Consider the following 24,718-nt stretch of genomic DNA (forward strand, 5'->3'; position numbering starts at 1 on the left):
TTCTATGCAGCCAACATCACTCTGATCCCCAAACCTGACAAGGACAACTAAAGAAGGAGAACTACAGGCCGATATCACTGATGAACATAGATGCAAAAATCCTCAACAAAATTCTGGCAAACCGAATACAGCAATACATCAAAAAGATTATACTCCATGATCAAGTGGGATTTATACCAGGGACACAGGGATGGTTCAACATCTGCAAGTCAATCAACGTGATTCACTACATTAACAAAATGAGAAACAAAAACCACATGATCATCTCAATAGATGCAGAGAAAGCATTCGACAAGATCCAACATCCATTTATGATAAAAAACCCTCAATAAAATGGGTATAGAAGGAAAGTACCTCAACATAATAAAGGCCATATATGACAAACCCACAGCCAACATCATACTCAATGGAAAAAACTGAAAGCCATCCCTCTGAGAACAGGAACAAGACAAGGGTGCCCACTTTCACCACTCCTATTCAACATAGTATTGGAGGTGTTGGCCAGAGCAATTCGGCAGGAAAAAGAAATAAAAGGAATCCAAATAGGTAATGAAGAAGTAAAACTCTCGCTGTTTGCAGACGACATGATCTTATATATAGAAAACCCCAAAGAATCCATAGAAAAACTATTAGAAACAATCAACAACTACAGCAAAGTAGCAGGGTATAAAATCAACATACATAAATCAGTAGCATTTCTATACACTAACAGTGAACTAACAGAAAAAGAACTCAAGAACTCAATCCCATTCACAATCGCAACGAAAAGAATAAAATATCTTGGGATAAATCTAACCAAGGAAATGAAAGATCTATACAATGAAAACTACAAAACATTCTTGAAAGAAATTGACGATGACATAAAGAGATGGAAAGACATTCCATGCACATGGATTGGAAGAATAAACATAGTTAAAATGTCCATACTACCTAAAGCAATCTACAGATTCAACGCTATCCCAATCAGAATCCCATGGTCATTCTTTACAGAAATTGAACAAAGAATCCTAAAATTCATATGATGCAACAAAAGACCACGAATTGCTAAAGCAATCCTGAGTAAGAAAAATAAAGCCGGAGGCATCACAATCCCCGACTTCAAAACATACTACAAAGCTACCGTAATCAAAACAGCATGGTACTGGTACAAAAACAGGTCCACAGATCAATGGAACAGAATTGAAAGTCCAGAGATAAAACCACACATCTATGGACAGCTAATCTTCGACAAAGGAGCGGAGGGCCTATATTGGAGAAAAGAAAGTCTCTTTAACAAATGGTGCTGGGAAAACTGGACAGCCACATGCAAAAGATTGAAAATTGACCATCCTTTTTCACCACACACCAAAATAAACTCAAAATGGATCAAAGACCTAAAGATTAGGCCTGAAACAATAAGTCTTCTAGAAGAGAACATAGGCAGCACACTCTTTGACATCAGTTTCAAAAGAATCTTTTTGGACACTATAACTCCTCAGTTGAGGGAAACAATAGAAAGAATAAACAAATGGGACTTCATCAGACTAAAGAGCTTCTTCAAGGCAAGGGAAAACAGGATTGAAACAAAAAAACAGCTCACTAATTGGGAAAAAATATTTACAAGCCACTTATCCGACAAAGGGTTAATCTCCATAATATACAAAGAACTCACACTGCTTAACAACAAAAAAACAAACAACCCGATCAAAAAATGGGCAGAGGACATGAACAGACATTTCTCCAAAGAAGATATAAGTATGGCCAATAGACACACGAAAAGATGTTCATCATCGCTAATCATCAGGGAAATGCAAATCAAAACTACACTAAGATATCACCTTACACCCGTTAGATTGGCAAAAATATCCAAAACCAAGAGTGACAAATATTGGAGAGGTTGTGGAGAAAAAGGAACCCTCATACACTGTTGGTGGGAATGCAAACTAGTGCAGCCACTATGGAAAACAGTATGGAGATTTCTCAAAAAGTTAAAAATAGAAATACCTTATGACCCAGCCATCCCACTACTGGGTATCTATCCTAAGAACCTGAAATCAGCAATCCCAAGAGTCCGTTGCACCCCTATGTTCATTGCAGCATTATTTACAATAGCCAAGACGTGGAACCAACCTAAATGCCCAGAAACTGATGATTGGATAAAGAAGATATGCTATATATACACAATGGAATACTACTCAGCCATAAAAAAGGACAAAATTGTTCCATTCGCATCAACATGTATGGACCTAGAGGGTATTACGTTAAGCGAAATAAGCCAGACAGAGAAAGACGAACTCTATATGACTCCACTCATAGGTGGAAGTTAACATATAGACAAGGAGAACTGATCAGTGGTTACCAGGGAAAAGGGGGGGTGGGGGGTGGGCACAAAGGGGGAAGTGGTGTACCCACAACATGACTAACAATAATGTACAACTGAAATCTCACAAGGTTGTAATCTATCATAATCTTAATAAAAAAAAGTAGACAACATGCAACAGTAGATGGATAATGTAAGCAGAGAGATGGAAATTCTAGGAGAGAATCAAAAAGAAATGTTAGAGATAAAAAATACATAAGAGAAATAAAGAATGCCTTTGATGGGCTCCTTGGGAGACTGGACACAGCTGAGGAAACCATCTCTGAGCTTGAGGATATGACAATAGAAACTTGCAAAACTGAAAAACAGAGAAAAAAGACTGAAAAGAACAGAATATCCAAGAACTGTGGACAATTACAAAGGTATGACATACATGTAATGGAAATACCAGAAGGAAAAGAAAGAGAGAAAGGAATGCAAGCAATAATTAAGCAATAATCACAGAGAATTTTCCCCCCAGATTACGGTTAGACACCAAACCACAGATCCAGGAAGCTCAGGGAACACCAAGCAGGATAAATACCAAAAAGCTACAGCTCAACATATATTCAAGCTTCAGAAAATCAACAATAAAGAAAAACCCTGAAAGAAGACAGAGGGAAAAAAACACTTACCAATAAAAGAGCAAAGACAAGAATTACATCCAACTTCTCAGAAACCATGCAAGCAAGAAGAGAGTGGAGTGAAATATTTAAAGTATTGGTGGAGAAAAACCACCAGCCTAGAATTCTGTACCCTGTGAAATTATCCTTCAAAAGTAAAAGATAAATAAAGACTTCCTCAGACAAACAAAAATTGAGAGAATTTATTGTCAGTAGCTCTGTCTTGCAAGAAATGTTAAAAGAAATTCTTCAGAGAAAAGGAAAATAATATAGGTCAGAAACTCGAATCTACACAAAGAAAGGAAGAGCATCAGAGAATAAATAAGTAAAAGTAAAATAAAAACTTTTATATATTAATTAATATAACAGTTTATTCAAAATAATAATAGCAACAATGTATTCAATTGTGTATGCTTATGTATATATACATGCTTATATATGATTATAAATGAAATTAATGCCAGCAATAATACAAGGGATAGGCGGGAGGAATTAGGAGGAATATTTTTTTATTATAAGGTGCTTGCACTATCTGTGAAGTGGTAGCGTTATTTGAAAATGGACTTGGAATCAGTGTAAATGTATATTGCAAACTCTAGGGCCACTGCCAAAAAAAAGTTAAGAGAACAAGTATTACTGATATGCTAAGAAAGGAGAGAAAATAGAACCATAAAAAATGTACAGTTGGGGCTGGCCTGGTGGTGTAATGGTTAAATTCACATGCTCCACTTCAGCTGCCCAGGGTGCATAGGTTAGAATCCCAGGTGCAGACCTACACACTGCTCGTCAAGCCAGGCTGTGGTGGTGTCCCACATACAAACTAGAGGAAGATTGGCACAGATGTTAGCTCCGTGACAATCTTCCTCAAGCAAAAAGAGGAAGATTGGCAACAGATGTTAGCTCAGGGCCAATCTTCCTCACCCCCGGCCCCCAAAAAAGTACAGTTAAAACCACAAAAGGCAGAAGAAAAGTGGAAGACAAAAATAGGAAAAAGGAACAAGGACAAACAACAAATAGAAAACAGTAACAAATATGGTAGATATTAATCCAACCATATCAATTATCACCTTAAATGTCAGTGGTCTAAATACCCCAATTAAAAGACAGAGATTATGAGAGTGGATCAAAAAACAAGACCCAACAATGTGTTGTCTACAAGAAATCTACTTTAAATATAAAGATACATATAGATTAACAGTAAAAGGATGAGAAATATATACCATACTAATACTAATCAAAGGAAAGCAGGAATGGCTATATTAATTTCAGACAGAGCAGACTTCAGAACAAGGAATGTTATCAGGGTTTAAGGGGGCATTACATGATGATAAAGGGGTCCAAGAAAACACAACAATTCTTTTTTTTTTCCAGATTGGCACCTGAGCTAACATCTATTGCCAATCTCTCTCTCTTTTTTTTTCTTCTTCTCCCCAAAGCTCCCCAGTACATAGTTGCGTATTCTCGTTGTAGGTCCTTCTAGTTCTCCTATGTGGGACACTGCCCCAGCATGGCTTGATGAGAGGTGCTAGGTCTGTGCCCAGGATCCAAACCAGTGAAACCCTGGGCTGCTGAACCAGAGCATGTAACCTTAACCACTCAGCCATGGGGCTGACCCCTAGACACAACAATTCTTAATGTATATGTGCCTAACATGAAAGAGTCAAAACCACATGAGGCAAAAATTCAGAGAATGTGAAAATAGATGAATCCACTATCATAGTTGGAGACTTTAACAACCCTCTATCAGAAATGGACAGATCCAGCAGGCAGAAAATCAGTAAGGACATAGTTAACTCAACAACACCATCAATCAACTGGACATAATGGACATCTATGGACTACTTCATCCAACGACAGTAGATTACACCTTCTTCTCAAGGAAACAGTCAACAAAATAGACCACATTCTGGACCATAACAAACACCTTAACAAATTTAAAAGAATAGAAATCATACCATGTCTGCTTGCAGACCACAAGGGAATTAAAGCAGAAATCAACAACTGAAAAATAGGTGGCAAAATTCCCAAATACTTGGAGATTAAACCCCACACCTCTAAATAACACATGGGTCAAAGAAGAAATCTGAAGAGAAATCTAAAAATATTTTAAACTAGACAAAAATAGAACATCAAATTTGTGGGATGTAGCAAAATCAGGGCCTAGAGGGAAATTTATAGCATTGAAGGCATATATTAGAAAAGAGGAAAGATCTAAAATCAATAATCTAAGCTTCTTCCTTAGGAAACTAGGAAAAGAAGAGCAAATTAAATCCAAACTAAGCAGATTAAAGTAAATGATAACAATTAGAGCAGAAATCGATGAAATTGAAAAAGGAAAACAGAGAAAATCAACAAAACCAAAAACTAGTTTGTTTGAAAAGATCAATAAAATCAATAAGCCTCTAGCTAGGCTAAGAAAAAAGAGAGAAGACACAAATTATTTTATCAGACATGAAAGAGGGCACTTCACTATAGATCCCATGGAAATTAAAAGGATAATAAAAGAATACTATGAACAACTCTATGCCATAAATTTGATAAATGAAATGCTTAAGTTTCAATTAACAAGATATCTACAAGATTTATGCGATGGAAACTACTAAACTCTGATGAAAGATATCAAAGTAAATAAATAAAGAGATATTCCATGTTCATGGATAGGAAGATTCAATATCGTTAAGATGTCAGTTCTTCCCAATGATGTATAGATTCAAGACAATACCAATCAAAATCCCAGCAAGTTATTTTGTAGATATCAACAAACTGGTTCTAAAGTTTATATGGAGAGGCCAAAACACAATATTGAAGGAGAAGAACCAATTTGGAGGATTGACACCACCCGACTTGAAGGCTTATTATAAAGCTCCAGGATTCAAGACAGTGTGGTATTGGCAAAAGAATAGACAAATAGATCAGTTGAACAGAATAGACAGTCCAGAAATAGACCCACATAAATATAATCGAATGATCTTTGACAATGGAGCAAAGATAGCCTCTTCAATAAATGGTGCTAGAACGACTGGCCATCCACGTGCAAAAAATGAATCTAGACACAGACCTTACACCCTCCATGAAAATTAACTCAAAATGGATCATAGACCTAAATGGAAAATGCAAAACTATAAAACTCCTAGAAGATAGCATAGGAGAAAATCTAGACTTTGGGATGGTGATGCCTCTTCAGATACAACACCAAAGGCACAATCCATGAACAAAAGAATTGATGAGCTGGACCTCATTAAAATTAAAAACTTCTGCTCTGCAAAAGACATTGTCAAGAGAATGAGAAGACAAGCCGTAGACTGGAAGAAAACCTCTACAAAAGACGTATTTGATAAAGGACTGTTATCCAAAATATACAAAGAATACTCTTAAAATTTAACAATAAGAAAACCAACAGTGCAATTAAAAAACGGGCAAAGGACCTGAACCGACACCTCATCAAAGAAGAAATGCAGATGGCAAATGAGCATATGAAAAGATGTTCAACATCCTATGTCTCTGTTCTCCGCCCTGGATTAGCTTTCCAGCTGGCACACCCAGAAGAGGAAGAACAAACCCTGCTCCTCAGGCCTCCCGTGTTGGCTCGCTGTGGGCGGACCCATTATCTGCAGGTCTCCTTTATCCTGGGATCTTGGATCTGAGTGGGAAGGGAGCCTCTGGGAATCTCTTTGGAAGACCTCAGATTTCCTCAAGTTTATCTGCCACCCAGAATGTAGGTTCTCCGTATAATTAATCAAATCCCAAGGGCTTGGCCAACTGCATCACTGAGGTGGTGGTTTTAGCAGCCCCCAAGGAGAGGAGGTGAGCCCAGTTGGCAGTGGGGAGTGTGGGTGACTTGTAATGAGAGCTTCAGATGAAAATCTGTGGGTTTGAGGCTGAGAAAGATGAAAAGGGTCCCCTCCAGACAGGATTGGGAGCTAACAGGACCTGAACACAGAGAACTGTGTCTGTTCCTTCAGCTCAGTGTAGACAAGAAAGATGTAGGGCTCTGGAATCAGTCAGGCTGATGGCAGCTCCATTTCCAAGCCTCGCTGTCCTCACCCATGAAGTGGGTCTCTGTAAGGATTAGAGAAACCCTTTGTAAAGTAGTCCTGGCTGTCCCTGGGCTGGACGGTCACAGCAGATTGCTACTCTTATTCCAGGCTGGGAGGTCAAGAGGGGGCAATTGACAGGCAGGGGGATGTCCCAGGAGAGTAAATTAGGAGGCACAGCAGCCCGGCCCGTCTCCATCCTTGGCTCTTGACACCAGGGATGGTGGCAGCCCTGGGCTGCTCAGCAACTTGTGGGGCCCAGCTACAATCAGGCAGGTATGACTGGAGTGAGAAGAGCAAAGAGCCCACCACAAGGTCCACAAGCAATGGCGCCCTGGCCCTAACAGTGTGCTGTCCTGTCCTGTTTGGTGCCTGCAACCCAAGTCAGCATAGAGATCAAAGTTTGCAGTGGGACTCACATCTCACAGGGCTTCCCAGAGCAGGGCCCCCACATGTGGGCTCAAGTCTCTGGTCTTAGGGCCCCTCTAGGCCTCATCTCCCTGATCCCCACTAGGTACCCCATGATCCAGCCATGCACGGCCACTGTCATTGCTCAAATACAGCATGGGTTTAACGGGTTTTTTTGGTTTTTTTGTTTTTGGTGAGGAAGATTGTCCCTGAGCTAACATCTGTGCCAGTCTCCCTTTATTTTGTATGTGGGATGCCACCACAGCGTGGCTTGATGAGCCGTGCTAGGTCTGCGCCCGGGATCCAAACCCATGAACCCTGGGCTGCTGAAGCAGAGTGTGCGAACTTAACCACTACACCACCAGGCCAGCCCTGGGTTTAATTTTTTTAATTGAAAGGATGATGTGACAACAATACTATAGACATTCTGTAAAGGTGGGTAGCGAAGGGAGATGGAAGGGGGCAAAAACGCCGTCATCACTCCATAACACAATTGGCATTTTTAGTTTTGCGTGTCAGCTTTTAATTCTTATACTTAACACATACCCATTTTATCTAATTTCGCCCTGGTCAACCTGCATTTTAAATTCTTCTCTTTCCCTTTAATATTAACTCCCATATGTTTTTATTTTCTATATTTGCATGGAGGCTGAGTATGGGTGCTGGAGTTCCACAACCATGTGGATATACTTAACACTGCTGAACTCCACACTTAAAAATGGTTAAGATGGTAAATTCTATGTTATGTGTTTTTTTTTACTACAATTAAAAAGAAAAAAGAGTATGGCCTCTGGAGGTAGCCGCCTGAGTTCACATCTTCCTATCCATGAACACTTACCAGCTGTGTGACCTTAGGCAAGTTACTTAACCCCTGTGTGTCTGTTGCCCAGTGCTGCAAATGAAGATAATAATAATACCTATACCTCACAAACTTGTTGTAAGTATTCCAGGAGCTAATCCATGTAAGGCATTAGAACAGTGCCACGCTTTGTACCTATTCACTCAAAGCAAGTTATTCTATTCCATTGACTATGCCATTGATGACAAGAATTGCCATTATTTTATGTACCATTAAGAAAGGAAAAGATTGCCAATTATAACTGTAAGATACTATTGATTGTAAGAGGCATCTCAATTTCAGAAATGTAAATATAAAAACTGCATCTTAGAATCAGTGAAATACAATACTATTGTTATCGCATGGTCCTCATCCACCATATTTTGATATACACCTTGTATTTTCACGCCACATGCCTGTGTCCTCATGGAGTGCTTGGGTTTTTTTCTACCTGAAGCGCCCCCCACTCCTCTACCCTTCCTCTGGCGAATTCCATCCAGTCTACAAGGCCCGTATGAAATGACCCCTTTCCCGTGACTCTTTCCTAAACCAGTCAGAATGGATGCCCCCTCTCAGGGCTCCCACGGTGCTCTGCGGACATCTCACAGATTGCCCCGTGCTCTGGTTGGCTGTGTGCACAGTCCCTCTCTCTCCTGGTTGGGAGCTCCCCTTGCTTTTTAGCTCTGGCACCTAGAGCTTAGCAGGTCCTTAATCAATCCTTCCTCAGCTGCATGGAGAACTCAAGCCGGTTTCCGAGAAAAGCCAGTGAGGTAGTCCCCAAAGTGGGGAACAAGCCTTTGGGGCTGGCTGATAGAAAAGGAAGGGGAGGGGCTGGCCCCGGGGCAGAGTGGTTAACGGCCCAGGGTTTCTCCAGTGCAGATGCTGGGCGGAGACTTGGCACCGCTCATCAGGCCACGCTGAGGCGGCGTCCCACACAGCACAGCCAGAGGCACTCACCGCTAGAATCTACAACTACGTACTGGGGGGCCTTGGGGAAGTCCGAGGCTGACTTAGGAGTGGTCTTCGAGCCCATGAAGAGGGGATGCAACACAGCATGAAGCAGCTGTCACCTAGCCCCTCTGAGGACAGGTTTCCACGCAGCACGAAGGATTCAGGTCGGCCATGAGGGACAGTTTCTTAATGTCGAGAGTTCTGGAATGGCTTCCTAGGGTTACGCTAGCCTGAATCTTTTTCTCTGGTGGTCATTAACAGTACATAACCCAGATGGTTTAGAGCGATGTTCTCAAACTTTAACTTGAATCGCGGTCACCTGGAGGGTTTATCAAAACTCAGTTTGCTGCCCCATTCCCCTGCTGATTAAGTAGGTCTGGGCTGGGGCCCAAGATTTTGTGTTTCTAACAAGTTCCCAGGTACCACTGGTGCCACTGGGCTTGGGACCATTCTCTGAGATGAGTTCCACTGCTTAGAGGCAGGGTGATGGACCGCGTGACCCTTCCAATTCTATATGATGGAATCTTTTGTTCTAGGTGTTTCTAATTGGGGAGGCTGTGCCTTGGCCTGCACACTGTAATCCTGAACTCATGTGAAGTCCACGGATATTACCTGAGGAAGGCAGTTGGGCCCTCCAGAACACCTGGGGAGCAGAATTGGACTTAGGCCCTCCCACCTGTCACTAAGGTAAGGTACTCCCGCAGGCCATTCCCACGGAAGCAGCTCTTTCCTTGGCTGAGGGGTGGGGATGGTGTTCGCAGCCATAAGCCAAGGGCCAGCACCACTGCCCATCAACACAGAGGCAGAGCCTGCCTGGGGGCAAAGGTCATCCAGTGGCAACTGCTGGACTGGATCGAGTGATCCTAAATCATTATGGAAGACCTGATATAAATGACCATTTTCCTTCTAGTTTGACTTGAGGCAAGTTGCTTAGCCCCTCTGAGCTTCATTTTCCTTGTAAAATGGGAGCCATCAGCATTGTTGTTGGAAGAACTGAATACCTGACCCAGGGTAGGCACCTCATACATGTAGCTGTGGGTGTCCTCATCTCCCTCTAAGGAGTGTGCAACCCAGCCAGGGCACTAAGACCCTGTGTGGGACAATTAGCCAGTGTGAAGGTGTGGAGGACTAAGGTAGGAGGAAGATCCTGGCGGCTGGAGGCTGGAAGGAATAAACCCAGTAGAAGGGGAGGCATTCTGGGCAGGAGGGAGGGCAAGCTTAGTGCCGGTTTGGGGAGACTGCTGTGGAGGTGCAAGGCAGTAGGCAGGGGCGCGATAGGAGGGCAGGAGGGCTTCTGACCCCAGGATCAACAAGGAGGGCGTCCATGAGCCCAGGAAGCAGTTTGCAAAATTGTTTCATGCGTGGATTTTTCTGGGCAAGGTCTGTGCTTTCGTCGGATTCTCCATGTAGTCTGGGGCCATTAAGAACCCCTGGGCAGAGGGAGATGGTGTTAGCTGGAGCCAAGAAAACCCTGACTCCCTCCTGGAGGGTTCTACCTGAGAAGTAGTAGGGAGCCACCGAGGGTGTTCGTTGAGCAGGGTAATTGGAGCTCCTCTGACTGCTCAGCCATCTCGCCGAAGGGCTGTGCGCAGTTCCGGGGGCGACACGATAGACCGGTGGAGAGGAGGGCATCGCAGCACACAGCCACGTCTGACTTATGTGAACTCACGTATACGTGCGGGGAAAACGCAGGAGAAGGCCAGCCCTGTGCACGGTGCCAGCGATCCTGCCCCTAGGCATGCCGCGTGAGCAGCGAGATGCGCGGCGGGACCGGCCGCTCCTTCCTCCGCCTCGGTGCCCGCGGCTCTCCTGCCTGGAGCGGGCCCCGCCCACGGGCTCCGATTCCAGCTTCTGATGCTCCTTGCGGAGCTGGGCGCCGCCCACCTGGGGGAGAAGCCGGCGGCGCGTCAGCCTCGAATGAAGTTGCTTCTGGGGGAATTTTCCAGAGTAATTTGGATCATGGGAAATTGGGGCCAAAGCCTTGACTTGACGTCTAAATCCTGGGTCAGAAGTGACTTCACCTGTGAGCTGATGGCTTCACCTGGGCTTCACCTTCACCTGAGGGCAGACAGGAGGTGGGAGGGCTGGAAAAGCCAGGAGAAACAGTGGAGGGAGCTGGGGTGTTTGGCCCGGAGGAGAGAAGACTCTGGGGCTTGAGGCCTCACACGCTGGAACTGGGGGAGGGGGACACAAGGCAGAGGGAGAGGAGCAGATTCTGGTTAAAGGTGAGGAACAGCTTGCTCTCTTCAGAGCTGCCCCGCCCTGCAATGGGAGCTCTCTGACACAGGCCCGTCAGGGTGTGGGGAGGGGTTCCCCAGGCTAGGTCAGGCTGCACTGCGGACCCCAAGGCCACTCCCAGCCAACCCAAACCAGTCTCATGCAACTTAAGGCTTCACTCTCCCAGGCTTGTCACCCAAAGGCATAGATTGCTAAATGTAAAAAAAAAAAAAAAAAAAAAGCTCCTGGAAATAAGGAACCAGGTCTTTTCTATGTGCTTTCCCAGCAACCAGCAAAGGAGACACAGTGCTCGGTAAATCCTTGTTGAATGAAGGAATGAAAGCAGTGCTTTATCAGAGCAGCAGTTCTCCAAGTTTAGAGGCATCAGAATCGCCTCATGGGCATCTTAAACCACAGAGTGCGGGCCCACCCCCAGGGCTCCTGATTCAGTAGGGCTGAGCTGGGCCTGAGAATTTGCATCACTAGCAAGTTCCCAGGTAACCTTGCTGCAGCTGCAGGGACCACGTTTTGAGACCCTGGATGAGAGGGCTGGTTTCCAGAAGCATGGAAGAGGATTGGGCTGGGGAGATGGGAAGGCAACTGGAGAGGCAGGAAGGTTCCTGAGCACTGAGCCTGGAGACAGCAGCTGAGATGGGGTGGTGGTCATTACAAGTCCCCCAGCCAGTCAGCACCTCAGGCCCCGGAGCCCTCACTTCTCAGCAGCATCTGCATCCAGAGCCCCTTGCTGCCTCTCTGCCTCTGCCGTCTTGCTTTCACATTGTTGTGCACCTTGTCCGGTCCCTTTTTCTTCTGCCCGTCTCCTCGTTTCTCGCTCCCTCCTGCCGCGTACCCCGTTGCTCTCCGACACCTCCCTGGATTGATGGTGTTATCCCCATTTTACAGATGAGAGAGCTGAGGCTCCAAAAGGGCGGACCACCCAGCTGAGAGGCAGAGCTGAGATCTGGGTCTGGGCTCTTCCCAACAAGGCTCTGAAGTTTCCCGGTAATGCCAGGGTGCCGTGTGAAGGGGATGGGGGGGCTCCGGCAGCTGCAGTGACATTTTCAGGGGAAGTGGCTGCCCAGAGGGCCTTCTGTGCTTTCTTTGTGCTTCCTGGTTCTGAACTGGAAAAAAACACTCAGGGGGCAGCCTCGCACATGATTCCTGATTCACACAGACACAAAAGAATAAACCCAGCCAAACAAGTCAACAGCCCAGCGCTTACCCTCCCTGTACGGAAAACTCTCCTTTCGCATTTCCACCCAGTCCTTCATAAATGTATTAATAATGCTCCACCCTTATAAAGAAAATACAAGGGAACATGTTTAAAGCAAAAGTACAAAGCCCTGTTTGTGGAGCCCCTGCCTTGCTCTGGGAGACAGTGAGAGTCTACCCTGGCCCTAGGTAGGGAACTCGGGACCCAGAGGAGAGACAACACATGAAGGGTGATTTCAGGAGCCAGGATGGAAGTGTGCACAGCAAGCCACTGTGGGGACACAGAGAACGGGCACTTGGCTCATTCAGAAAGTTCAAGGAAGGCTGCCTGGAGGAGGTGGCACTGAGCCAGGTCTTGCGGGGTGAGTAGGATATAAGTAGCCAGGTAAGGAAGGGTGGGAAGGGCCTTCCAGGCAGCAGGACCCACATAAGCAAAAGTGCAGGGACATGAAGCAGTGTGACGTGCAGGGGAGTGACCAGAATCGTCATATTACAGTTCTGCAGGTCACTCTGTGAGGGTCCCTGAGTCATTAAGAGCTGTGGCCTGAGCTGGTGGTGACGTTTGATTGGTTAGGGGTGGAGGAATGCCCTCATCTCTGCTCTGTGAGCTGCTTGTACGTAGGGCCTCCCATATTCAGGGACAGTTCTTAGGGGTCTGAGCGTGACTGTAGCAGGAGTGGGCACCATGCTGAGGAGCCCAGGGAAAGTGGCCATCACCATCCATGGCACACCCTGCCCACCCTGGCCCTTGGCTCTGCCCTCGGGTTTAACTTGAGGGTAGAGCAAGTGGCTGGAGAACATTCCCCAGACCCTGTCAGGGGCCAAGAGTCAATTGACAACTTCTTACAGGAGGGACCAAGGATGGATGGATGAAGAGACTGATGGATGAATGGATCATGGATGGTAGATGGTCCAGAGAGGCAGGAACATGGCCTCTGGCAGCGTCATGGGCTCCCATTCTCTTTCAGCTCTTTCATCCCACTCCACTTTTCTTTATAACTTTTTAAAAATTCAGGTATAACTGACAGAAAGTACATAAACCTTAAGCGTACAGTGCATGAATTTTTACAGATGTGTACACCCATGCAGCTACCACCAAGACCACAATTCAGAACAGTTCCAACTTCCCAGGAGGCCCCTTTCTGCACTACTTAGAACAGCATCACCTAAACAGGAGCAGCAGCCCACCGTGCCCCCAGGGTGAATCCCCAGTGCCCCCTCATACACTCACTCTCTATGCCCAGAAGTCACCCTGGGGCCTCTTTCCCCATCCACAAGGAACTAGGCCCCAAGCCCTGTCTACTCTGCCTCACCTGGGTCCTCTGTCCTTCCTTACCTGCCCCGCTGTCTCAGCCTGGACTGCTGTAACAGCCTCCAGGTGCTCTGCTCCAGCCACTCCCGGGTCAATTCTCCTCCCACACTGCCACCGCGACCACCTCCACTTAGTGGGGCCTCCTTGAGGATGGTGTGGCCATTCAGTGATTCCTGAAAATTTGCAGGCAGTCACTGTTGACCTGGGTGGTCCCTGTGGCTCTTCGAGGCCGGCTGCCGTCCCTGGGACCCAGAAGGATGCGAATGGTGGGGGCAGGCAATGTGGTAGGAGGAAATGGCCCCATGGTCCCAGAAGCATTCCCCCATAAAGAGAGGATATGACCCAATGGAGAAGAGAAATGGGAGAACGAAGCCTGAACAAAGGGCGGGAAATGCCGTTCTGGGCTGGGAAGCCCCTGGGAGGGGGCTGTGGGACAAAGAGCTCCCCTGGAAACGCTCTCGGGCCTCCCTCCACCTTGGCCCCCAGGGCAGAACCGAAATGCAGGGTCAGGTCAGCTGAGAGTAGACACAGCTCCCGGGTGACATTTGCCAACACTTTCTCCCTTGTGTTGAAAAGTTTTTGGTGAATGCTCCTCACGGCCCTCACTTGACCCATTCCTGCTCTTTTGTCACCTGTGGTCCTAGTTGCCTCTCCTCCAGAAAGTCCTCCTTGAGCCACTCCAGTAAACAGGGTGGGTGCCCCTGCCCTGTGCTGTGATCCCCATGGTCTCTGCCTTCCTGATCACTCATCTAGACTGAGACCGCCCCGGGGGCAGAGATGGTGTCCCATTCACCGCTGTGTCCCTGGTTCAGGGCCTGGTACACAGCAGGTGCTCAATAAAACCCCGACGCATGATCAAATGAATGAGCAAATTCCCGAGCAGGATGTGAGAGCCCTTCTCATATGTGTCCTCATCTTCCTGTTCTTGATTCCTCTGTCCCCTCCCTTCGGCCCCCTCCTTTGTGCAGGAGGAGGAGGAGGGGGCGGATGTGCTTGACTGCTGTCCTCAGAAGAACAGGGACAGACACATTGCTGGCTTAGACAGCAGTTCTTTGGGACCTTAATTTTGGAGAGAGAGAAGAGGACAGGAATCAAATCACTTTCTTTTTGTAAATCAGCAAATAAGACAAAGGGAGAAAGCTCTGAGCTAAAGGCCACAAGCCCCAGCCCTGCCAATAATGATCCACCTCATTTCATGAGTGCCTACTGTGTGCCAAGGACCATGCTAGGTGCTTTATTTGCATTATCTCATTTAATCCTCACAACTTCCCTCTAAGAAGGCGTTATTATTATTATTATTGTCATCAACCTCCCCATTATACAGATGAGGACACTGAGGCATAGAGAGCTTAAAACACCTTCCAGGAAAGACCCAGGTCAGATCTGTCTGATCCCAAACCACTCTGCCTGCTGGGCCCCTGGCTGCACCTTCAGGAAGGGGCTGCATTTTCTCCATGGCTCTGCCCCTTCCAGATGCTGCCACATCCACATTTTCTAGAAGGCAACTGCAGCAGGACTTGGCTCATGGCTCCCCAGGAGGCTAACAGTGGGGTCTCAGGAGGAACGGGGGCCCTCCTCCCCAAGTGTGGCCTTCCACACTCAAAGGCCACTGGCAGATAACCCAGGGATGGGCAGGGGCTATGTTGGCAGGAAGTAGCTCATGCTGCACCCGCAGGGGAGCGACTCTTCAGTGTTTGTTAAAAAAAATATATAGGTTTCCATAAAAAGCATATTATTTAGTTACTAGAAGAAACAGCTTACACTGTTCAAAGTGGCTGCTTCTGGGGAGTGGGTGTGGGGGCCAATGAGGCATGACGTAGGACAGTGTTGTTTTTCATTATGAGTCTTCCAGTGGCATTAGTATTTTTAACCAAAATTTTATTTTTTTAAAAAGAGAGCATGTCAAGTCAAACACTCTTTCTCAACTTATAAATACATATATTTCTTTCTTTTTCCTTCCCCTCTACCACTTCTATCTCTGCTCCATTTTTTTCCAGGAAGAAAAAGTCTTGGGCATCCTGGTGTGGCACAAAGTCCAGAGCGGAGTCTCGGGGATGGTGGGCATGGAGGTGGATGGGCTGCCCTTCCATGGCACCTGCGCCCAGATGATCCAGAAGCTGGTGGACGTCACCACGGTCCACGTGTGACCATGTGTGTTACAGGCGTGTGGAGTGCATACCAGATGGCCATGCCTGGATCTAGGGAGGAGTTCCCTGGGGGCCCCCAGCTTCTTTCCACAATAGCCTTGCAAATAAACACTGGCCCTGGGTGAGCAAGCTACTGTACCCTCGCCTGGGATGCTGTGGGCCCTCTTCCTGGGGGCGGGGATGGGGAGTCTGCAGGCAATGTGGACCAAGGAAAACATTTCTCCGGGGTTCCCGGTTTTTGCTTTTAAAGAGCTAGAGGCATGGATTTCAACCCTCCTTCACCCTGACTTCTTCAGGCCACCCACGTGGTCTGCTCTGAGAGTCTCTGACCAGTCATTTAGGGGGACACCAGTGAAAAAGAACTGCCGGGCAGACGCAAGAGTGGGATTTACCAGGGCCATGAATAATCCCCTAGGCTAATTAAGAAATAGTGAAATGTACAAATGTATAGTGTACATTTACAAAGGCTGGGGCTTGACTAAAGGTTTACTCACCACCGCCACCACCAAAATGTTTATACCTTTGAAATGCTCTCTTTTTCAAACAGCATTTTGTTTACTTAGGCAGAAGATCCCTCGAGCCTTACATTTGTGGCCATCACCTCCCTTCTCTCCCTCATCTCCCTTTCCCCCCACACTTCCTGAGCCCCCATCTCAGAGCCTGACACTTCTCCTACCTCCTCCGCATCTGCTCCCCTGGGGCCCAGAGCCAGCCTCTTTGCTCTCCCTGCATTGGAGGGTGGACACACTCCTGTAGCCTGGGGGGTAGGTCAGGACTTTCCAGGGCTGAGGTCACTCAGAGTCCTCCTGGACAACTCTCGTCATTTGTCCTTATCTCCTTCGCAACCTCCCACTGCACATTTCCCGACAAAATCAGGAGCGGGGTCACCGACCACATCCCGTTACACTCCCGTGTTGAACCAGTGCAATATCTTGTGCTAGTTCACGGCTGAGTGAGCGCTGGCTCATCCGGGGCGGGGGGGGGGGGGGGGGACAGTCCTGCTTCTCAGCTAGGGCCCCAAATGTTTTATTGGGCCTGCTTAGTTTTATTTCCTTAAACATGTCTAGTCTGATTCTTTATAGGGCATTAGTTGTGGAGCGTAGAAAACATACTGTAGAAATTACCCCTAAATCATACGCTCACCAGTGAAGCCAAGGTATACAGTAAAGTGACGTGGGGTTAACTTCCAATTTTCCCTACACAGGGGCGTGGTGAATCCTCTGGCCAGAAGGAGCTGGGGTGGGGGCTGTCCGGACCTCCCTTTGTCATTCTGCCTCGGAGTCCCCACCTATAGGTCTGTGCTGCTGCTGCTGTGGCGTCAGGCCTGACGTGCCCATTGTCATGGGCTCACAGCTCACTGAAGTGCCTCAGTTCACAGCCTCACTGGCCCGGTCTCCTCCAATTACAGTGTTTGCCCCGATTGGAGACTGCAGAGCTCCATGTAATGGGAGCCTCTGGCGTCTTTGAAATCTTGATGGCTAAAAGAAAGAAAACATCACTCCGGTAAAGCTGCCAGCACTCTTCTGACTCATATTTTGGGGGAAGACACTAATGGGCCTTTGGTTTTGCAATAGTAACAGCAGAATTCTGTCCCGGCGTGGGGAAGTTTGAGGCATGACCACGTAGAGGTTATTGTCGCTGTGGGCAGAAGTTTATGGGGAGATGATTAAGTTGTTGGAGAAAGAGGCTGAGACTCAGATGGGGCCCAGAGAAGGCTGAGAGTAGGGGTCCTGCTCAGGGGTGAGACATCCAAAGGCCCCCCTGCAGGGAGAGCAGGCCCGTGGCCTTGCAGCAGAAGCCAAGGGGCAACGGCAGGCTGGGAGAAGACCCCTTAGCAGAGTCCAGCCCAGGGATCACTAGAGCTCTGAGTTCCAGGATCCGGTTTTAATGCTTTTCTGTTCCACAATATGAGTCCTGCTGAGGCCTTTAGTAAAGTTTTGCTCAAGTTCATCCTAGTCTTGGCTGTGCTTTGGGGAAGGGCCTGTGTCCATGTCTAGGGTGGACATATTGCAACCTGGAGAAGTGGGTTACAAGGGACAAGAGGTGACCTACAGGGAATGGTGGGGTGGCCCAGGGTGGGAGATGGGCTGGGACGTCCACCATGATGGATTCATGGGGCATGTGAGCATCCCTGGGCATTTCCAGGAATGTTGGGCTGGCGGGGATCCTGGTAAACAGTACCTAGGATGCTCTGTGGGTATTCAGGGTCAGGCTGGAGACCTTGGGCACATGGAGGTCCATATGCCCCACAGACCCTGCAGGTGGGACTTGAAGGTAAGCGAGCCAGCTAAGGGGGTCAGGGCTCCTTAACTCCTTGGCTGTCCTCTGGCCAAGTGCCACTCATGGCTCAGCTGAGCAAGGCATTCCTCTGAGATCATTTCCTGCCTCTCATTGCACAGGCCCTGCTGACCACCAGCCTCACCTTCATCCAACCCACTGCATTCTGCCCATTCCACGTGGGTTCCACTGGCTCCACAATGAAGTCTAACTCTCAGGTTCAAAAGACTTCTGCTCCAGACAGGATGGAGAAGATGCAGCTTAATAGCAATTCACATAAACTCAATATATGTTTGCAATGTGATATGCTTGCCAGAAAAGCTAATGCATCAGTAGGAGTACAGTGAAGTAAACGGTTCCTTTCTCCTTGCTGCAAGTCAGAAGACTTAGTCTCGCTTCAGATCCAAGCATCACATTTGAAAAAGTGGGTTTTGTTCATACGAGGTACCGGAAGATGAGTGCTTAAAACCCAAGTGGAGGTGGCTTGAAGAGCTGTCTTTCAGAGACTGGCCAGATGTTCACCAATTCTGCTTCCTCTTCCTGCATACATAGGAAAACTACATTCCCCAGCCTTCTTTGCAGTTAGGTTGGGGCCGTGTGACCAGAACCTAGCCAATGGAGTGTGAGTAGCAGGGATATCAACCACTTCCAGACTTGGCCATAAACCTCCCCTGAGATTCTCTTTGTGCTGCTTCCCCTACCTGTGTGAATGGAAGGGGAAGACTCCAAGATATGGAACCTCTTGATGGGAGGATCCTGAATCACTGCTGTCACCTGGGAAAAGACTTGCCAGAAAGCAGCCACTCATTGGATGTTGCATGAACAGGAGATAAACTTTTACTGTTTTAAGGCACTGTGATTTGGGGGTATATTTGTTCCTGCAGAATAATCCAGCCTTGTCTAGTACAAGCTTGGGAGGTTTAACACTGAGAAGTAGGATATGAGAGTTGTCTTCAAATATCAGTACCTGAAGAGCCATGTGGCTCCAGAGGCCAGAAGTAAGGCCAGTGGGAAAAGTGGTTCCACTTTGGCTCATTAGGAGTGAAGATTTTCTGCCCGACCTTGGAATGACTTGTCTTGGGTAGTAGAAAATTTGTGTTATTAGTGGTATTTGTAGAGAAACTGGACCATCATTTTGAAGGGACATACATGGGATCAGTCATGGAGAGGGAATTGGATATCATGACCTCGACCGTACATTCCAGCACTGATAGCAAATGTCTAATCCAGCAGTGTCCTTTTGAGAGTTGAATTAAAGCAAATGGAATTGAAATCCCACCATTTCCTCAGAGCGCTGGGCACCACTGTGACCCCAGGGTGATTGCCATCAAAGACCATCATCTTGCCAGATGAATTCCTGGAGGCTGCAGGATCACCAGTTGTGAGGAGCAAGTTTTTCAGAAAAGCATTGAACCAAGAGCGCCAGATTCTGGCTCTCTCTTGGTTGTACCAGCCAGAGGAAAGCAGCAGATGGGGAAGTATTCTGTGCTGAAAATTTCTCCCACTCTTGTCTGGCTAACCCACAGACCAGTGTGTGTAAACAGGAAGATGAGCCGTCATCTTGCTAAGCAACAGTGGTGAATAAGAAAGGAATCTAATGGCTTCTGCCACCTTTAGTCCAAACCAGATGGACCTTTCTCAGGAGAGAAAGGAGTCTTAAGTCTCAATAATATCCTCACTTAGTCTGTTTAGAAGAAGGATTGACTCTTCCGGAACACTCCAGAACTCCAGGAATCTGACCCAGAAAGGGATTAAGTGACCAAAGCCAAATTTACATTTTAATATGACGCAGTTAATCCTTGGTGATAAACAGGGAGTCTACCACTATTGAGAAGATGCTGCAGCCTAAAAAGTCTGGTCAACAAATGTGGGCCTCCCCAAACAAAACCCAAGCAATGCGGACAGCCCCGCAGAGATGAGTGCAACGGGCCTTTCTGCTTTGACAATCTCTAGTGAGAAGGGGATGGTATGGTCTGATCAAGCCCTCCCTTGCTATGGGAAGCAGCTACTCGGCAGGTAGAAGGGGTCATGTGTCCAAGGACAGAGGGAGTGATATTCTCCAAACCACAGGCCTGGGCTCTGTCCTCAAAAGGGAGGTGGGCAAGTTAAGTCCCAGAGTAGATTTGCAACAACATGCTGAAGAGCTGAAGACACTGTATGAATCTCAAGAGGAGGGAGAGAAGACCCCCGCTTCACTTGAGGGAGTCGGGGAGCAGAATTCACCACCTCAAGATGTCTCTTTGGCATGAGGATTATTTTGGGCTGGTTATTTTTTTAAAAGCTACAGACATGGGAGAAACTCTGAATACCAAGTAGAAGTTACCCTTTGTAAGAGACATTTACATTTGTAAGGGAAATCTCCATTTGTAACGACATCACCCTCTCTGTACCAGGAAGAGGGGGGTGACTTTATCTCTAGAAACTCTTATCAATGCAGAAGACAAGGATTTAAATCTGCATAATAGACTTATTCTTGTTTACTGTCCTTTTCTAGTAATCTCCCAGAACTGATGCCCCCCACCCCCAACATCCTCCTTTACCTTTGTCTGAAGATGGTATTTAAGATGGCAACCTCAGCCATTCTGGCCAGTTACTCAGTTTCCCTGGGTCTCTCCCATGTATACATGTTATAAAGCTTTGTTTGATTTTCTCCTGTTAGTCTGTCTCATGTCAGTTTAACTCTTAGACCAGCCAGAAGGACCTAGAGGATAGAGGAAGTGTCTTCCTCCCCTACAGTTTGGCGATGAGGAGGGGATTCCCCTACAAGGGCTTGATCCTTCTTGGCCATTGTTGGGTGATCAAGGGCAAATCCCCTAATTGCTCTGTTTGAGTTTTCTCTGAGAAGGTCAATCCCTGGACTTTCCTGATTCTTTTGGGTGCTTCAAGGGCCCTCTAGATCGCCCTGGTGTTCGAAGACCCCTCACCCCCATAAGGATGGCAGCACACTCCAGCTGTGGCTGGTTACTTTGCTTTATTTGCAGACTCAAGTTTGCTACACAATTCCATTGCACAGTCCAAAATTCGCATACTTGGCATAAAAGAGAGGACAATACAAAAATACAACTCTTGATAGTAAATGGAAATGCCTTCAGCTCATCCTAGTCCATCCCAGTGGGAATGGCCATGTTGAAGGTCAAAAGAGGGGAAAGTGCTGTGGAATGACGAAGCCTGGAGGGCTCAACCAGTGCCGTTGCCCCAGTAAGATCAGGGGCTGGCACTGGGGGTGGGGGTGGGGGGGACTCTTCTTGGCTGTGTAGCCATTTCTGCCACCTTCAGACCTGGTCACGTCCTCCTCCAGGAATGGGAAGAGAACTTCCCCAAGTTATGGGAGGCCCACCGTAAGGGCCAAGTGTGGCCCTGGGGCCCCAGTAACCACACTTCCCTGTGGTACATCCAGCCTGGGCTATCTGCTTCTGGGCACCCCTGATGGGAGGGTTAAGAGACTCAGGGTATGTCTACTTCTTGGAGATGGGGGAAGGGAAGGGAAGAGAGATTGAGGAGGAGATTCTCCCTGGCTCTCCCTTTAGCAGATTCCTGAAATATTCTACTGATGTCAGCTTCTACCTTCCCAGGCTTGAGTCCACCTTGCTCCTTGGCTGTAAGGAGCTTGAATCCCAGGCTTTTGAGGCAAGTCAGGAAATCTGAAGGGCTACCATTTCTATAAAGGTGGGAAGGTCCCTAGAGCAGCAAGAAGCTCTTCTGGTCCTTGGTATATTCACTAGGCTGGGGCTCAACATCGTCAGGCACAAAGCTACAGGAGAGATGAGCCCTGTACCCAGCGTTCCAGGACAGAAAAAAAGATGGCGGTCAGTACCCTGGCCGGCACATGGCCCACAGGCCCACTATCACTCTCCAGGTGGGACAGGTGGGACATCTGGCAAAGGAGCAGTGCTGGGAGGACAGAGGAGGCAAGGTGAGCCAAGGGCCACCTCCTCTCCTTGGCCTATGTAAACCATAGTGGAGCTAAACCCCAGGCCTTTGTGCTGAGAGATGGCAGAGAGCACGTCTCTGTTTTGTTTGTTTTGTTGTATCTAAGAACTTGGGGAGAATGTCATGCTCTTCTCTGAGGCTGCTAAACACTCCACAGTGTGTGAGGCTGGGGACAGAGGCAGGGGCTGGGGGGTAACACTGCCAGCAGTCACATGACCCTAGCCTCCACGTCTTGGCACACAGCTTTCATGGAGACCCTGGCATTTTAACCGTGAACACATACATATACACACACTTACACACTCCCAGGCTTCTGGATCTGGTGCTTCTGGGCAGATGGAAACAGAAAATGAATTAGGAGGAATTGTGTGTAGAGAACTCGGTAGACAGCCTGGCTTTAGGCCTCTGTCCCGACACCTGAGCGTCAGTACTGACTTTTTAAAGAACCACAGACATCGCCCCAGGGAGGCCCAGGGAGCCTTGGGATTTGTTCTCCATCAGCCTTGGGGCTTGGGGAATCTGCTCAACTCTCTCTGTGAAATTGTGACGGGGCTGGAGTTGGGGTCTCTCTGCCTGTCACTCCTCCCACTGTCCCCATTCCCCGCACTCCCAGTGCCCCAAATGCCTCTCCACCTTCCTTCTCCCCATCCAACCTCCTGGCCCCACTCATCTTCCTTCCCACCCTTTTGTGGGGTGGGACTCAAGTGTTATCCATGACATACAGTTTCATGTGTCACCTCCTCAGATAACACCAGTGCGTTTGGACGGAGGTCATCTGTGACAACAACAGCACTGGAAAGCCCTTGCAGGTGCACACGCAGGCACCCACCCTCATCTCCCAAGCCCCCTTTCTCCATGTCCTCGCACTCTTCACCCCCCACCCCAGCTTCCCTCTGAAAACCTCCTGGAGATGACAGTTCACTGTGTTCCTCCCACCAGCAGCCCAGCTGGCAGGAGACGATACCCATGAGCTGGGGGCTTACCCCCACACTCAAAAGCCCCATCGAGCTCAGCAACTAGAGCAGGCTGCCTGGAACCGGAGAGGTCTTGCTGCAGCACAGGTCCAGGCCCAGTGACCCAGGCCCATCGTCCCCTCCAGCAGAAAGAGGCGCTGCACTTGGCAAAGTGGGCAGCGGCCGACAAGCAAGCTCAGGCCTCACTTCGCCCCACACCTGACCCGGGCTAGGCCAGCCCACCTGTGGGGGACCCTCCCACTCCAGATGAGTTAGGGGTCTGGAAGGCCGAGTGGAGCTTCATCAACAGCTCCGGCTCCTCACTTTTCCCAGAGGCCTCGGGGGCGCCCAGCGGGTAGGCCTCCCTGGCCCGGCTGGTCCTGGAGCAGGTGAGGAAGGCCAGGCAGGCTCCTCGGAGGCGGGCCAAGTCCCGGTGGGTGGTCTCGCTGACGAAGCAGTACAGCACGGGGTCGGCAACGCAGTTGAAGCTGGTGAGGAGCAGCGAGAAGTGATAGGCATTGAAGATGCCCGTGGCAAACTCGCAGCTGGACTCCCAGAGGCTGCGCACGAGCAGCAGCACATGGTAAGGCAGGAAGCAGACCAGGAAGATGACCACGGTGCTGAGCACCAGCCGCTGGATCTGGTCCTTGCGGCTCTTCTGGGTGCCGTGGCTCCGGCGCACGGCCCGCAGGATGCCCTGATAGGAGGCCAGCAGCAGGCAGATGGGGAAGAGGAAGCCCACCAGGAAGCGGTAGTAGTTGATGCTGCGTTGCCATGCCTCCAGGGGGTAGTGCTCAAAGCAGACGCGGTGCTGGTTCTCGTCCTCCACGACCTCCTTGTGCATGAGGAAGTAGACGCTGGTCAGCAGCTCCTTGACCCAGATGACCACGCTGACGCTCACGGCCGCCTTCAGGGTGCGGAATTGGTGGAAGCGGAAGGGATGGGCCACGGCCAGGTAGCGGTCGATGGAGATGCAGCAGAGGAAGCCCACGCTGATGTAGATGTTCTCGTAGAGGAGGATGCCGCACACCTGGCAGGACAGGTCTCCGTGCGACCAGTGGTCGTGCTGCAACACGTATTGCAGCCAGAAGGGGAGTGAGCAGATGTAGAAGAGGTCGGCCACTGTCAGGTTGCACAGGTACACGCCCAGCTCGTTCCGGGCCTTGATCTGCAGGTAGCCGAAGTAGAGGGACAAGCAGTTGGCCGGGAAGCCCACTACCAGCACTGTGACATAGACCACCGGGGCCAGCGTCTGGTGGATGGTGTGGTCGATGGTACAGCTCAGCGAGGAGTTGTCTGTGGTGATGTTCCCCATCTTTGGGCCTGAAGGGGCCTCACCACTCATGGGCTCAGAGAACAGGCCAATCTCTCTACCGCCATCTTGTTTATGGGATGTGGTTCAAGCTGGATCGAACATTGGGCCTCACTGGCGGTGAGTAAGCCCCTGAAAGCCAAAGGCAGGAAAGGCTTAGAATAAT

At 48.3% G+C, this 24,718-nt stretch overlaps 2 protein-coding genes across 8 annotated transcripts in view; one reads left to right on the forward strand and one right to left on the reverse strand.

Moving 5' to 3' along the window:
• The window catches only part of DGLUCY (D-glutamate cyclase), a 51,197-nt gene extending 30,285 nt beyond the window's left edge, over nt 1-20,912 (forward strand). The window contains 4 exon segments of the mRNA XM_046647173.1: nt 9,729-9,767; nt 9,770-9,879; nt 15,931-16,201; nt 18,480-20,912. Of these exon segments, the coding sequence (XP_046503129.1) occupies nt 9,729-9,767; nt 9,770-9,879; nt 15,931-16,080 (299 nt within the window). The 3' untranslated portion in view covers nt 16,081-16,201; nt 18,480-20,912.
• A 405-nt stretch (nt 20,913-21,317) lies between these two features.
• Nucleotides 21,318-24,718, reverse strand: part of GPR68 (G protein-coupled receptor 68) — a 28,711-nt gene continuing 25,310 nt past the window's right edge. For all 7 annotated transcript variants that reach the window (XM_046646996.1, XM_046646998.1, XM_046647000.1 and 4 more), the window contains one exon: nt 21,318-24,684. In XM_046646996.1, the coding sequence (XP_046502952.1) occupies nt 23,470-24,585 (1,116 nt within the window). In that variant the 5' untranslated portion in view covers nt 24,586-24,684 and the 3' untranslated portion in view covers nt 21,318-23,469. The remainder of the gene's footprint in view (nt 24,685-24,718) is intronic.

The sequence above is a fragment of the Equus quagga genome, chromosome 20, assembly GCF_021613505.1.
Source record: "Equus quagga isolate Etosha38 chromosome 20, UCLA_HA_Equagga_1.0, whole genome shotgun sequence".
Classification (NCBI taxonomy): domain Eukaryota; kingdom Metazoa; phylum Chordata; class Mammalia; order Perissodactyla; family Equidae; genus Equus; species Equus quagga.